General features: G+C 50.8%; 1 protein-coding gene and 1 long non-coding RNA gene across 2 annotated transcripts in view; both read left to right on the top strand.

Moving 5' to 3' along the window:
• Window positions 1-2,741: 2,741 nt before the first annotated feature.
• Window positions 2,742-7,574, top strand: LOC134479478 (uncharacterized). Its single transcript, XR_010052861.1, has 2 exons — window positions 2,742-3,720; window positions 4,472-7,574. It is a non-coding gene; the product is annotated as an uncharacterized LOC134479478 (long non-coding RNA).
• Window positions 7,575-12,766: 5,192 nt separating this feature from the next.
• The window catches only part of Rcor1 (REST corepressor 1), a 76,517-nt gene continuing 74,380 nt past the window's right edge, over window positions 12,767-14,903 (top strand). Inside the window, exons 1-2 of the mRNA NM_001415131.1 lie at window positions 12,767-13,291; window positions 13,371-13,430. Coding sequence (NP_001402060.1) covers window positions 13,006-13,291; window positions 13,371-13,430 — 346 coding nt within the window. The 5' untranslated portion in view covers window positions 12,767-13,005. The remainder of the gene's footprint in view (window positions 13,292-13,370; window positions 13,431-14,903) is intronic.

Raw genomic sequence — 14,903 nt, forward strand, 5'->3', positions numbered from 1 at the left:
GCCCATGTGGCTTCGTGGTGAGTTCAAGGCCAACGATAGCAACTTAGTGAGACTGTCTTAAAATAAAGGTTTAGAAGGGGGTGAGGACACGGCTCAGTGATAAAACGTTTACCCAGTAAGTGACAAGCCTAGGTTCCACCCCCCATAACATAAACCCCACCAAACAACAATAACAACAACAACAACAACAAAAGCCAAACAAAAAAACCCAGGTAATCCTTCTAAAATGTATGAACTTCACGTGCTATACGGTACTCTTCACTTTGTCCTGTGAACAACTAATCTTGTCTTTTCCCTTCCCTCAGAGACCAGCAACCAACCAGCCAGCTGTTTTGTGGATTTTCCAGCTCTAGGCATCATAGAGAAATAGGGGGTTCCTGTATCTAGCCTTCTGAGGCAGCTCTATGTAGTGTAAGGGTTAATGGTTCACTCTCACCTGGTGGCCTATGTCACAGAGTTAGGCTCAAACCAGGCACTCTACAGCTAGCTACTCCTCCTCGGTCAGTCCTTTAAAACTGAAAAATAAGTCAGATGTGGAGGAGGTGGTGGCGGTGGTGGCGGTGGTGGCGGTGGTGGCGGTGGTGGTGGTGGTGGTGGTGGTGGTGGTGGCGGTGGTGGTGCTGGTATACTCCTGTATCCTAGCACTTGGGAGGCAGAGGCAGGTGGATCTCTGAGTTTGAAGTCAACTTGGTCTACAGAGTGAGTTCCAGGTCAGCCAGGGCTACAAAGAGAAAGCCTGTCCTGAGCACAAAAACAAAAAAGAAAAAAGAAAAAAAAAGAACAAATATATATATATATATATATATATATATATATATATATATATATATATATATATATATATGTGTGTGTGTGTGTGTGTGTGTGTGTGTATGGATATGCATATATACAAATAGGTACATATGTATATATTAATTTAAATATTTTTGTTTTCTTTAATCTTTTTAAATTTACTTTTATTCTAGGTGTATGGTTCTGCGTGACATGAACGTACCCTGTTTGTACAGTGCCTGCAGAGGCCAGAAGAGGGCACCAAATCCCCTGGAATTGGATCGACAGTTGGCTACCAAGTGGAGCTGGGAATAGAACTCAGGGCGTTTAGCAGTGCGGCAGGCACTCTTAATAGCTGGGTCACCTGTGCAGCCCCCAATCCCGTTTAATTTTTGTTGTATAGGATTGCTGTATAGCTGATGCTGGACCTCTTGAGTGTTGGGATGAAAGGTGTGTACTACCACACCTGAATATATATATATATATATATATATATATATATATATATATATATATATATATATATATATATATAGGCTCTCTTCAAACGCACCAGAAGAGGTCATCAGATCTCATTACAGATGGTTGTGAGCCACCATGTGGTTACTGGGATTTGAACTCAGGCCTTTGTAAGAGCAGTCAGTGCTCTTAACCACTGAGCCATCTTTCCAGCCCCTGACTAGGTTTTTAGAAAGGGTCTTATGCATCCCAAGCCGAACTCAGATTTACCATAGTAACTGAGGATGACCTCGAACTTCTAACCCCACTGTCTCTGTTGCCAAGCACTGAGACTATAGGTGGTCAACACTGACCCTGATTTATGTAGTGCTAGAGATTAAACCTGGAGTTTTGTGCCGGCTGGACAGACACTCTACGAGTTGAGCTACATCTCGCCCTGTTATTTTGTTACTAGCTATCCAAGGTTACACTGGAACTCACTATGTAGCCTAGACTTGCCTGGTGCCCAGCTTCCTGACCACCTGGCTTGTCTCCTTGTTCTTCATCGGCCCTGTGGCCCTCAACAAGTAACTGTCTGAGGCGAGCAATCTCTGATTCCTCAAGGAGCCCAAGCAAGGGGTCGCCCACCATGTCCACCCTACCCTCTGCCAATGGAGTTGGCTTTGTGGATACTGGACCCTCCTTAGCCCTAGCGGTAAGCTCTTACACCTTAGTTGTTTGCCATTTTGTAGAGTTGAGGAAATCTGAGGAAAATGAGTTGACTATCTTACTCTCCAGTGCTTCCAAAGATCCTCTCTGTCTTCCTCCCCCTCCCCTTCTGCCTGGTTGACCTTTAACCACATGCCCGGGGGTGGGGGGGTTTACCAGGTTCTCCTCCAGGGATCTCTAAGGTTTCCTAAGCTGCTCCCTGAGACAGGCCCCACCCCTCCCTCCTCAGAGAAGACTTAAGTCCAGGTAGCTAGGGGTAAAAGGTACGCCTGGGGGTTGGGGATTTAGCTCAGTGGTAGAGCGCTTGCCTAGCAAACGCAGGGCCCTAGGTTCGGTCCCCAGCTCCAGGAAAAAAAAAAAGGTACGCCTGGCCTTCCTGAGTCTTGCCCTGGCTCTGCTAAGGAGGGTCTCAGGTAAAGGAACAGAGGGTCTGTGGCCCCTCCCCTCCAGAGCCCATACTGGCTGGGACCTACTGTCAATCAGGCCTGGGAGATAGCACGGGCACATCTATAAAGCATATGCCAGGGGCTGCAGGGGTACTGCTAGGGAGGGGGCAGGAGCCCCTCAGGTTTTACCCTCCCTATATCACCCCAGCACTTCAAGAGGTGCACCTTGTCGGGAGGACCCCAGATGCATTATTCTCTGGTTCGGGGAACACCTAGAAGAGAGACTGGCAGACGGACCAGCTCTGTCGGGGGTGGGGTCTAGTGAGGGAAAGATAACAAGAGACTCAGGAACTGCTCTAGAGATAAGGCTGAGAATGGGGCGGGGGCGGGGTTGAGTGGCCCGGAAATGGGGAAGGGTCCAGGAAGAAGAGACTGGTAAGCTAAGTGGTGAGGGACGAGGTTCGGCAGCCTGAGCAGACCAGGGGTAAGGTGTTCTAGGCTGAGGACTAGCACATGCCAAGTCCCCAGGCACAAGCTGGATGCACAGCGCAGCTCAGGAAGTGGAGGTCAAGGAAGGAGTAGGGTCCAGCTGTAGGGGCCTTGGAATTTTATCTCCAGCGGAGCAGGAAGCCCAGGGGGTGGTAAGCAGGGAAGGCATAAGATCCTGCCTTCCTTTTCTTTTTCTTTTTTTGAGACTGGCTCACTCGTAGCCCAGGTTGATCTTGAAGAATGAGCTTGAATTTATTTTTATTATTTGTGTGAGACACAGTTGAGGGAGAGCTCTGTGCCAGGACTCCAGCAACTTATGTACGCTGGGCAAGTGCTCTAACAACCGGGGACAGCCCCCACCCAGTCTTCACTCCAGAAGTCTCTGACTATCCTATGAAGATATGGCTTCCCTTCAGAGGGAGGGTGTCCTGCTGAGCCCTGGGGAAGATGTCTTCTGTCACTCCTGAACACAGGCACTTGCAAGTAAGGGGCAAAGAGAAACTAGTCGGACCTGGGCATAGTTGGCGGCCGTAAATCCTAAGGAATGAGGGTACAGTGCTTCATCATGTCCCAGACTATGCCCTACAACATGCCCCCTCCTCCACCCGTCTGTCTTAGGGGTGCTAGTTAGTTTGGCTTTTTTTCTAATCTAGCAAACTCAAGGAGGAGGGGAGGGGAGTTATCAATCTTGTGGACAAGGGGTGGGTCCTCAGACAGGAAACCACAAATTGGAAGGCAGTTTCTGAATGGAAAGGGAGCAACCCTGTTTGATGATCTGAGAACTGGCGCCTCTCTGCGTCAGGTCAGGCTCCTGAGAGGCCAGAGCTCCAGCCGGCATTCGTTTCCCTGGCAATGAATTTGTACTCTACTCTGTCTCCTGGTCTAGCCTGACCCCTGGACAAAACAGGTGTGGATAAGTTAATGAGCTCTCGCTGTGTGGTGACCCTATAGAACTTAGTTTCAGTGCAAGGCAGACACCACTGAGCCAGGCAGGATATCACAGCTGTAACCGTGATCATTCTAGATGGGGACGCAGAGGGAACAGAAGTGATCTACAGCAGAAAGGGCTCCTTGCCTGTGGGAGGCAGCCTATGAGCTGAGCTATGAGGGACACTGTGTGAACTCAGAGAGGAACCCCGTAAGAAGGTGAAGCCTCAAACCTGGGAATCTCAAGTTAGACATGGAGTAGGAAACTACTCCTTTCCTGCAGGGACCACTCTGAGGCTTCCTTCTTGGTCCTGGGGCTCTTTCAAGGAGTCTAGAGGTCCCAGAGCCACGTATTCCAGGATCAGTTTTCTTGGAAGGCTTCTTAGAGATAGAAAAGTCCTGGCGCTAAATGGGGTGGCATAAGCTTGTAATGGTTCAGGGGGTGCAGCATGAGTTTAAGGCCAGTGTGGACTCTGCAATGAGGTCCTATCTCAAACCAATAACAAAACAAACAAGTAAATACAAAATGAAAGAAAAGAGAGAAAAGGGGCTGGAGAGATGGCTCAGTGGTTAGAAGCACTGACTGTTCTTTCAGAGGTCCTGAGTTCAATTCCCAGCAATCACATGGTGGCTCACAACCATCTGTAATGAGATCTGATGCCCTCTTCTGGTGTGTCTGAAGACAGCTACAGTGTTCTTATATATATAATAAATCTTTTTTTTTTTTAAAGAAAGAAGACAAAAAGAATTTAAAAAGAAGAGAGAAAAGAAGAGAAAGCAAGCAAGCTCTGGAGGGGTGACTGGACAGGAAAAGACATGAGCTCATCACTTCCCCCTGAAGCCTTTTGCTGACAGCCGCCCCCCAACCCCCATCCTCTCCTGCCACTGTTTACTGCATAGTCATCGGTCAGAGCTGAGCTTGTGAGGATAGAAAGGAGGACTTGGCTGAAGAGGAACCTGTGGGACAAAAATGCTGCTTTCCTGTGAAAACAGGTCACCTACACTGGCCCTGGTGCCCCGCCCTGCTAAAGCTTCCAGCAGCAGCCACTGAGTGACAGGTAGAGAGAGCCAGGGCTGACACACTGAGGCCAAGGGAATGTCCCACCCCAGGAACCCAAGCCAAGTGTGGGATGGATGGAAATCAGATCTGTGAAAACTCAAAGCCTGTAGGTGACTCTGTGTGTGTGTGTGTGTGTTGTTTAGTCATGTGGTCTGTGTGCTCGTGCACACTCGTGTGTGCTTGAGTGCACATGTAGGTCAGAGGACAACTTCCTACATTTTATTTTTTCTCCTTTCTGTCTTTTCAGAGACAGGGTTTCTCTATGTAACCCTAGCTGTCCTCAAACTTGGAGATCCTCCTGCCTCTGCCTCCCGAGTGCTGGGATCAAAGCATAAATCACCATACCTGGTGGCCTTGAACTTCTCTGGAGTGCTAAGATTACAGGTTTGTGCCACCACACGCGGTTCATTCAGGGCCAGGAGTCAAACCCAGGGCTTTGTGTATGATGGGCAAGCAGTCTCCCAACTGAGATACACCTCCAGCTTTAGTCTGTTTCTTTTTCTTTAAATTTTATTTATTTTTTTCTTTTTTTCGGAGCTGGGGACCGAACCCAGGGCCTTGCGCTTGCTAGGCAAGCGCTCTACCACTGAGCTAAATCCCCAACCCCAAAATTTTATCTTTATGGGTGTTTTGTCTGTATATATGTCTGGGAATCACTTGCATGCCTTGCGCCCGTGGGTGTCAGAAGAAGGCATCACATCCCCTGGAACTGGAGTTACATTGTTGTTTGTTAGTCACTATGTGGGTGCTGGGAATTGAACCTGGGTCCTCTGTAAGAGCAACAGCAAGTGCTCTTCGGAGCTGAGACGTTTCCCCAGGCCCTGTTTCTTTTTTTTCTTCTTCTTCTTTTTTTAAAAAAGATTTATTTATTTTATATATATGAATATACTGTAGCTGTCTCCAGACACACCAGAAGAGGGCGTCAGATCCTATTACAGATGGTTGTGAGCCACCATGTGGTTGCTGGGAATTGAACTCAGGACCTCTGGAAGAGCAGTCAGTGCTCTTAACCGCTGAGCCATCTCTCCAGCCCCAGGCCTTATTTCTTAAACAGCTTTATTGACACATAATTCATTTACTCCTAGTGATAGTTAATTCTTACTATATTCACAGAGTTAAGTAGCCATCACCATGATCAGTGTTAGAATAGTTTATTACCCAAAAAGAAACCTGAGGGCTGGCAAGATGGTTCGGCAGGTAAAGGCCCTGATGATCTGAGATGAATCCTTGGAACCAGTTCTAGAAGGAGAGAACCGACTCTTGAATGTTGTCCTTTGTCTACCCCATGTACACCATAGCATGGCCACACCTGTATTCACACACACACACACACACACACACAACACACACATACACACACACACACACACACACACACACACACACATGCGCACACACACACAGAAAGAGAGACAGAGACAGAGAGACAGAAGCCCTACAAAGGGACAGGGAGTTTGCCTAACACGTGAAACCCTGGGTTTGACATCATCGGTGCTCCCTCACCGCTCTCCCCTCCTTCAGCCTGAGAGCCACCAACATACTTCCTCAATGTATTTGCCTGCCCCAGACCTCATGTGCTCGTACGGAATCATCACAGCCCAAGTCTTTTGAGAGAGGCTCCTTTCGCCTACTGTAATGTTGTCCAGGTCCTTCCCTGTCGAGGCATCAGAATTCATTCGTCTCTCGTATTCTGGTGTGCGAGCAGACCACTTTTTAACCACCCACCAAGTGACAGTCACTGCTCTTCACTTGGTGGCTATTACGAATGGTACTTCATGAACATACGTCCAGATCCTCCACACAGCCGTGCTTCCTGTCCTCTGGGGTAGAAATGTCACAGTGGGATTTAAGGGTCAACTGGGAGTTCTATGCCTAGTGTTCTGAGAACCTGTCCAAGTGTTTCCCAGAGCAGTTGTGCCTTTTCACAGCGGCTTCCAGTTTCTCCATGTTTTCAGGGCAGTTGTCATTGTCTATCTTATGGGTAACAACTGTCATAGCAGGCATGACATGGCTGCTCATTGTGCGGTGGCTTTATTTCTGCAGCACTGGGGTTTCGAACATCTCAGAGAAGCATTCTGACACCGAATGGTCGTAGGTTCAAAGCCAGCTTTGTCTACGTCATTTCAAGGATAATCTGATGCTCATAGACATTCAGGCCAGCCTGGGCTGCGAAGGAAGACTATTAGGAAGACTCTGTGTCCTGAAACCAGTAGACACATAATATGATGATATGGGTGCATGTGTGCATCATGCGTGTTTGTGTCATACACATAACATGAAGTTGTGCTCCTAGGGTTTCTTCTGATTTATGGTTTTACTTCTTCCTTGGAATAGGTTCGTGATTTACTTTGCTTGTTGAGTTGTTAAGTCAATGCAACAAGACAGTGGGTGATCTAGAATCTCTTGTAACTTTGAAGATAAGCACAGACGCTCCTCTCCCGTGTGTGCCAGTGTAATGTGAGGAGCAGTACAGGGTCCCAGGCACTGATAACGCTGTCCACATTCCATTGCTCTCCCAGGCTCCTCATGGCCTCCTGAATTCTTTCCATTCAGCTGAGATTTAAAATTCCTGGTGTGGCTAAAACTGTTTCCGAGTTGTTTTGTTTGTTTGTTTTGTTGCTTGCTCCCTCCCAAGAGTGGCTTTTGTTTTCTTGCCACCCGCCAGCCCTGACCATGGTCTGTACCCATCTTTGTAGAAGCTATGCTTTGACAAGTAGAATGTTCTAACAATGAGTCCTGTAAAATAGTAATAAAGTATCAACATGAACCGCCAATACTTTATTTTTTCATTTACTTTTTTTTTTTAGCTGTCCTCAAACTCACAGAGCTGAACTTGAACTCTTGATCCCCTGCCTCTACTTCCTGAGTTGCTGTGGTTACAGGTGTGTGCAGCCATGCCTGGTTTATGTGGTGCAGAGGAAATGAGCCCAGGGTTTCCCACATGCTAGGCAGGAACTCTCCAGATTGTGTTAGGTCCCTACTCTGCAACATTGTATTTATTTAGAGTCCAGATAAGGAAGTCCATGTGTCTCATGCTGCTGGCCCCAGCATTCCCCTCTAGACTCCACAACTCTGTGGTTTAGATATGTCCTTTTCCTCTGCTCATTAAATTTATGACTTCAGACAAATCGGATCACCCCTCTCTCACTGCTTCAGTGTTCTCATGTACTGGGATGATGACAGAATTGTGTTTACTGAGGGGTTATTAAAAGGGCTCTTGAATGCCAGGTGTAGTGGCACAAACCTTTAATCCCAGCACTCAGGAGGTACATATAGGTCTATCTCTGTGAGTTTGAGGCCAGCCTGGATTAGAGCGACAGCCAGAGGTATATAGTGAGAACCTACCTTGAAACAAAGAGACAGACAGACAAACAAAAAAGGCTCTTAATTTCAATGCTAAAATCAGAACTCTAGACACAGAAATACGTCTTATGGGGTTGGGGATTTAGCTCAGTGGTAGAGCACTTGCCTAGCAAGCACAAGGCCCTGGGTTCGGCCCCCAGCTCCGAAAAAAAGAAAAAAAAAAAAAAGAAAAGAAAAGAAAAGAAAAGGTCTAGCAATGTCATGTGCTTGTGCCTGAGCCAATCACTTATGGACAGGAACTAGGAACATTTTACTGTCAACTAATTCTGAGTCACACGCAAGTCAGGGACGAAGCAACTGGGAGAGGATGTTAGGGATGGAGAAGGGTTGACACTTGAAGAATGTTAGGCTGAGAGTAAGGTCTTCCCCAAGTAACCAAGGACTCAGTTGGAGTTCACTTGTTTAGGGGGAATCCCCTTTTCCCACTGGAATTTGCTCCGGCTCTGTGTAGAGAGCGGCTTACATTCCACACCACCTTTCCTTTCGCATCTAATGAGCACCCACTGTACTGTAGACCCAGAAAAGAGGAAGGTGCAGATCAGGAACTGCAGATTATAGGTTAGAAGGAAGGGGCGGAGCTGCATAGGGCCAGAGGGGGCGTGGCCTGTTAAGCAGAGCAAGTGAGAGTGGGGACATCCAGAAAGACAATGGAGTTTCTGAGAGGAATGGTCTGCTCAGCTGCTTCTGGAAGGCTCAATGCTCTCAATAATTGTCCACTGGACAGGACAGCAGGGAGGAAGGGGCGGAGTCAGGGTCCAGGGGTGGGGTGCAGAGACTGTGATGGGAGGGGATAGAGAAAGCGAGTATAGACTAGCCTCTGAGGAGTGTGTGGGCCAGGAGAGTAGAGGAATGGAGCCAAGGCTGAGGGGCCAAGGAAGCCGCTGTCTGTTTTGAAAATACTGGTCCAACATCAGCGTGGAGTGGGGCTCAAGGCACAGAGGCAGTGCAGGGAGGGAGGAGGGGTGGGAGTAAGACCGCACCTGTCATTATAGGGACTCAAGGGGCACTCGTACCTGAGGGCTTCAGCTTTTCTCGAGGTAGATCATTGGATTTTGGCCTAGGTGCCTTTGAACAACGGCTGTATGAGCATAAAGAGGAGTCCAGGGCTGAGGGTTTGGACAGTGGCTCCGCAGGGCTGCTAGTGTAGGGAGTATCATTTTAATATGTGGTTACATGTTCCCCATGAGGGGACCACATCCCAACAACGACGAGAAAGAGGCTTTCCTTCATTCAGGTTGAGGGCTCCTTATGGCAGAGGGAGGGGACACAAGGCTGGAGGAGGTAAGATGGAAGTCCGGCCGAGTGATTCATGCCTTTATTGCCAGCACTCAGCTTGGTTTACACCGTAAGCTCCAGGCCAGCCAGGGCTAATACTGAGACCCTATCAAAGAAAAACAAAGAAACAACACAAAACCCCCACCGTGTTGGTTTTTATGAATGAGGAAGCGGACATGTTGCAGGCCAACTGGTATCCTTGTGACTTTGTGGTCAAACTAAAGCAGCATCTGATACTTGTATGTGTGTGTGTGAGGCGTATTTGTTGCGGGGGGGGGGGGACAACCAAAGCCAGGTATGGTGGCTTTTGTTACACCACTCCCTTGGTGGTGGCTAAAGCATCTGTCTTGCGTGTAAGTTTGAGGCTAGCCTTAGGTACAGTATGAGACCTTGTCTCAAAAAAATCAACCATGGGGCTAGAGAGATAGCCTAGTGGTTAAGATTGTGTAGTGCTCTTGCAGATGAACTGAGTTTGGCTCTTAGAACCTAGCTGGGAGTTTACAAGGGCCTGTAACTCCAGCTCCAGATGTGGTATCCTCTTCTGAGCTCTTTAAGGACCTACCCAGGCATGGCATTCTCTTCTCTTTCCTTCTCTCTTTCTCCCTCTCTTTCTCATCTTTCCCCCTCTCTCATCTCTGTCTCTGTCTCTGTCTCTCTCACACACACACAATTACAATTACATCCTTCAAAAAACCACTATAGTCGGATGGGCAGTGCATGCCTTTAATACCAGCATTCAGGAGGCAGAGGTAGGGTGGATCTCTGAGTTTGAGGCCAACCTGATCTACATAGTGAGTTCAGGACAGCCACGGATACACAAACAAACCAACAACAAACAAACAAACAAACAAACAAACAAAAAACCCACTATAAATTTGCTGAGTGTGGAGGCAGAGGCAGGTGGATCTCTGTGAATTGGAGGCCAGCCTGGTCTACAGAGAGTGTGCCGGGACAGACAGGGCTACACAGAGAACGCTGTCTCAAAAACCAACTAACCTACCAAACAACAAAGAAGAAGAACAACAACAACAAAAAAGGAAAACAAAACTCACAAACAAAACACTATAAATTAAGCCAGGCATGGCAACACATACATGTAATCCTAGAACTTTGAGGTGGATTTAGAAGGAACAGGGATTGAAGGTCATCCTCAGCTACTTAAACAAAACCCAACCAGCAAAAAAAAAAAAAAAAAAAAAAAAAAAAAAAAAAAAAAATCAGTTGGAAGGTTCACGGAGGCATCCAAAGTTACAATGTAGCAAGATGTCAGACTGATAGGGTGGGGTAGGCAGTAGGAGAGACTTCACATGAACCCATGAACCTCCCTTTTTCCTAAGCCCATTTTCCATTTCAATGGTGGGGGGGGCGTGGGGGACTTCCTGGATCAGGGCCTAGACTAGGGTGAGGCAGGCAGGGTGCCCTGGGTGCACCACAGTAGCTGAGAGCGCTGGCATCTTGGCGTGCCCTACCCAGCCAGTCCCGCCCTAGAAGCTGTGGGCTCCCTTTCTTTAGGCCATGGCACTAGAAAGAGGAGGTATTTTCTAGGAAACCGTCTCCAGTTTGGGAGTCCAGTGGGTAGGGAAGAGGACCCCTTGTGTTGTCATCCCAACCGCCCTACTAAGGAACTCAAATCGTTTGTGCCCTGTATGTAGGTTAACCTGTCTGTGGTACATCTTGGAAGATAGGCAGGAGTAAGACAGGCGCCCCTAGCTGTTAAGGTTCATCTGTCATGAAGTCATGGCTTCATCCAGGTACCTATCTCCCGTCACCCCTGGTTCCCACCTCTGACTTTGCAGTCTATTCCCTGACCAGGCCAGAGAGCCTGGTTAGCTCGGGGCTCATGCTTGCAGTGCCTTGGGGTTTCTAAGTAGAGGGGTGTCCTTCACAGAGGAGTCCAGGAGCGAGAACAGGAACTTGATGGGGGCAGGGATCTGCTACCGGGAGGCTCTGGGCCCTGTTCTTAAAGGCCAGTTAGAAATGACCGTGGTCACTTCAGTCAAGTTTAAAATGATTCGCGGGGCAGAAAACGTGGAGGAGAAAACCCTGATTATTTATTCTGGCTTTAAAACCATAAAACTCTCGTTTTCTCTCTGTAGCTATTTATATCCTGAGCGGGTGTAAAAACTGTCCCCATATGAAGCCCAGGTCTGAAGTAACATAAACGAAAAATAGCCATCTCCTGTTTTATTTATTTAATTGGAAGCAAACGGTTTCACCTATAGTTCCCCAGGTCTGGCTGCTGACGCGGGGGGTGGGGCAGCCCACCAGCCCCACAGGCAGCTGTCAGGCAGTGACGGGCCCCTCGCTTGATCACTCCGGGGACAAGGACGCCCTGGGCTGGGTGTCACCGACTCCTCCGCGTTCAAGCCCTCCGCCCTGCGGGCTGGGGGAAGGGCCCGGGTCTCGGGAAGTGACCCTCCTTCCCCACGGAGCTGAGGACCCAAGCCCTATCCTTCCCCCCACAGCCCCCCGCGGTGGGGCCCCTCGCTGTCCCGGGGCCGCTCGGCACCACCCCTCACCCCGACGGCTTCCAGGCCCCCCCCCCGGCCGAAGATCCCGACTCCTCCCGCGGCCCCTCCGGCAACGCAGGGAGCCGGTGGCCCCCAACCCAATTAGCGGGGAGCACCATCGTCTCCTGGTACAATCGCTTTCCTTCCCTCGGGGGACACTGCCACCAGAGAGCCTCGTCCCTAGGTTCCCTAGCTCTAGTACGTCTCTATCGCCCCTGGGCGACGCGGGGGCGCAATTAGTTTCTTCCAATTAGTTTCCCCTCTTTGTATAGAACCCATTCAAACTGTGCGCGTACTCCTCCGCGCGAGGGGGAAAGTAGTCCCGACCTTGCCCGCGATTTCTGTTCTCGCGTCGGGCACATTCACTTTGGGAAGCCGATGGGACGCTCGGCGAGATCCCTGGGGGAGGTGGCGCGGGGCCCACGGGGTGTGAGCGGAGGGATCGGGGCGCTGGGGAGGGGGAGGGGGCTAGCAGGGCGGCTAACTCCTCGCTGTTGCCTCGAGAGATGGATCATGGGGCGTAAAGCGATCGCAAACCTCAAACCACGTACAGTGGGCGATACGCGTCAACCCAACCTGGCCAACGGAAGCGCAGAACCTTCCCCCCCCTCCTCCCCGTGATCCCGCCCCTGTGCCCTGACGGACGCGTGCAAGGACCTACCATGTCCCCGACTGCCGCCCGGATCCCGTGAGAGCCAATGGAAGCTCGCAGAGGCGGAGCTTGTGAGCGACGGGTTAGGCTGTGCGCGGCCCTCCTCCCCCCAGGCTCCGCCCCTCCCCCTCACCCCCCCCCCCCGCCCGCGGCTCCCGGAGTAGTTAGAGCCAGCGAAGTGCGGGCGGCGATGAGAGCCAAAGTTGCGCTCCGTTCGGCGTCGGGGGCTTGAGGCGGCTCGTTGCTCTGCCAGTCTGGGCCCCCTTTAGCCTCAACTCGCACCAGCGGATCCCGCGCGCTCGCCCGCCCGGCCCGGCGCCCACCTGCGCCCCCTGCCCGCGGCCCGTCGCCCGCGCCTCGCGAGCCGGGGTCCCCGTCACTTTGGCCCGGCCCCGGGCCCCGCCGATGCCGGCCATGGTGGAGAAGGGCCCCGAGGTCTCAGGGAAGAGGCGAGGGAGGAACACGGCATCCGCCGCAGCCTCGGCCGCCGCCGCCTCGGCCGCCTCGGCCGCCGCCTCAGCCGCCGCCTCGGCCGGCACCGCCTCCGCCTCGGCCGCCGCCACCGCCTCGGCCGCCGCCGCCCCCAATAATGGCCAGAATAAAAGTTTGGCGGCGGCGGCTCCCAACGGGAACAGCGGCAGCAACTCTTGGGAGGAAGGCAGCTCGGGCTCGTCCAGCGACGAGGAGCACGGTAGGTGGCAGCCGCCCCCGCGCCCGACCCGCGTCCGCGCCCGCGCCCGCGCTGACCGCCGTGCTCTGCTTCCCCGCAGGTGGCGGTGGCATGCGGGTGGGACCCCAGTACCAAGCCGCGGTGCCCGACTTCGACCCTGGTGAGTAGCGAGAGACGGGAGCCCGGGAGACAACTTTGTTTTTGTGCGTGTTGGCCTTCGGTTCGCGGGGGCACACGGGGCGCGAGGGCAGGCGGCGCGGCACGCTCGCACACGAGCGAGCTGCAGATCCAGGTGCGGGGAGGCCGCGGGCCCCGGTGGGGACAGCACTGGGCCCTCTGTGTCCCCCGGCTCTGAGGAAGCCACACCTGGCCGAGGTGGAGTGGGGTGTCTCTGCCTCCAGGTGTGGTGCACCGGGGCTAGGACGGGATCCCGGGTGGCAGTGCTGGAGAGTTGGCGTCCTGGGGCTCTCGGACCCCAGGGCTCCGCAGAGACTTCTTACTCCAAACCGTCTTCTAGCGTTACCCTGTCAACCCTGCGCTCTTCCTGCCTCTGGATTCTTATCCCGTTCTGCCCGGTCCCATCCCGTCCCGTCCGTTCCAGTCCCGTCCTTTCCCGTCCCATCCCATCTCATCCCATCCCGTTCAGAGGGCCAGTAGAGTAACGATCTTCCCGTCCCTCCACCCCAATCAGGTAATAAAAGAAGTGTGCTTTCCAGAGAGCATCTGTCTAGATAAGAGAGCCCAGTTTGTGGCTGTTATTTTAGGATCTGTTTGTAAATGTGAGTTTCCTTTATTTCTTTCTTTCTTTTTTCTTTTGGGGGGATGGGGTAGGAGGAAGAGGTTGTGAAAGAATAGAACCATCAAAAGGTTTAGCTAACCGACCGTTTCCATGTACTAGAAATTCCTGTCCCCAAGAAGGGGCATTTTTACTTGCAGCATGCTGATCTGTGTGGAAGCAAATTTAAAGTGGTACCAGGGGGGGAAAATCCTATCAGACAAAGGAATTCACCAGACTTTAATGCCTATGATTCTGTCCCATCTCTGTATGAGACTGTCTTTCAAGGTGGTGGTTACAGGAAATGTTTGAAAGGACGTGGGTTTTGTTTCAGAAATAAAATTCAAAAGACAATCTTGTACAGCTAGAGTGAACCGTCCTGGTTGGAGGGCTTTAGAACAGGAGGTTCTTCTAAGTAGGTTATACCACTAGTTTGAAAAGAGAAATGCTTTACCTTGGAAACAAGACTGCAGAAAATTGAAGGATCTGGTCCTTGAAGAAGGAGATTGCTTTTAAGTTGCTATTAAGGTACTGAACTCTATGTTTAGGTAAAAGTGAAAGCACAGCAGAGTGGACAACCCGAGAATCAATGACTTGCAAATGTGTGACTTCAATCCCTCACACTTCTGTGGTATAACTCCCCTCTTTGTAAACTCAGCTTAGTGTTTCCGCATAGTTTGCCCTTTCCCCACATCTTTTTCTGGGAGTCACATCTTTTTTTTTTTTTCTTCCACTTCTGAGCAGGGCTTCATCCCAGGGTTGGCCACCAGGGGAAGCATACCGCTTTTTGGTTACAGTTGACCCTATCCTCATTTTGTAGGTCAAGTCTGACTGCAGTGATACATAGAACGTTAAGGT

The sequence above is a fragment of the Rattus norvegicus genome, chromosome 6 (genome assembly GCF_036323735.1).
Source record: "Rattus norvegicus strain BN/NHsdMcwi chromosome 6, GRCr8, whole genome shotgun sequence".
Taxonomy (NCBI): Eukaryota; Metazoa; Chordata; class Mammalia; order Rodentia; family Muridae; genus Rattus; species Rattus norvegicus.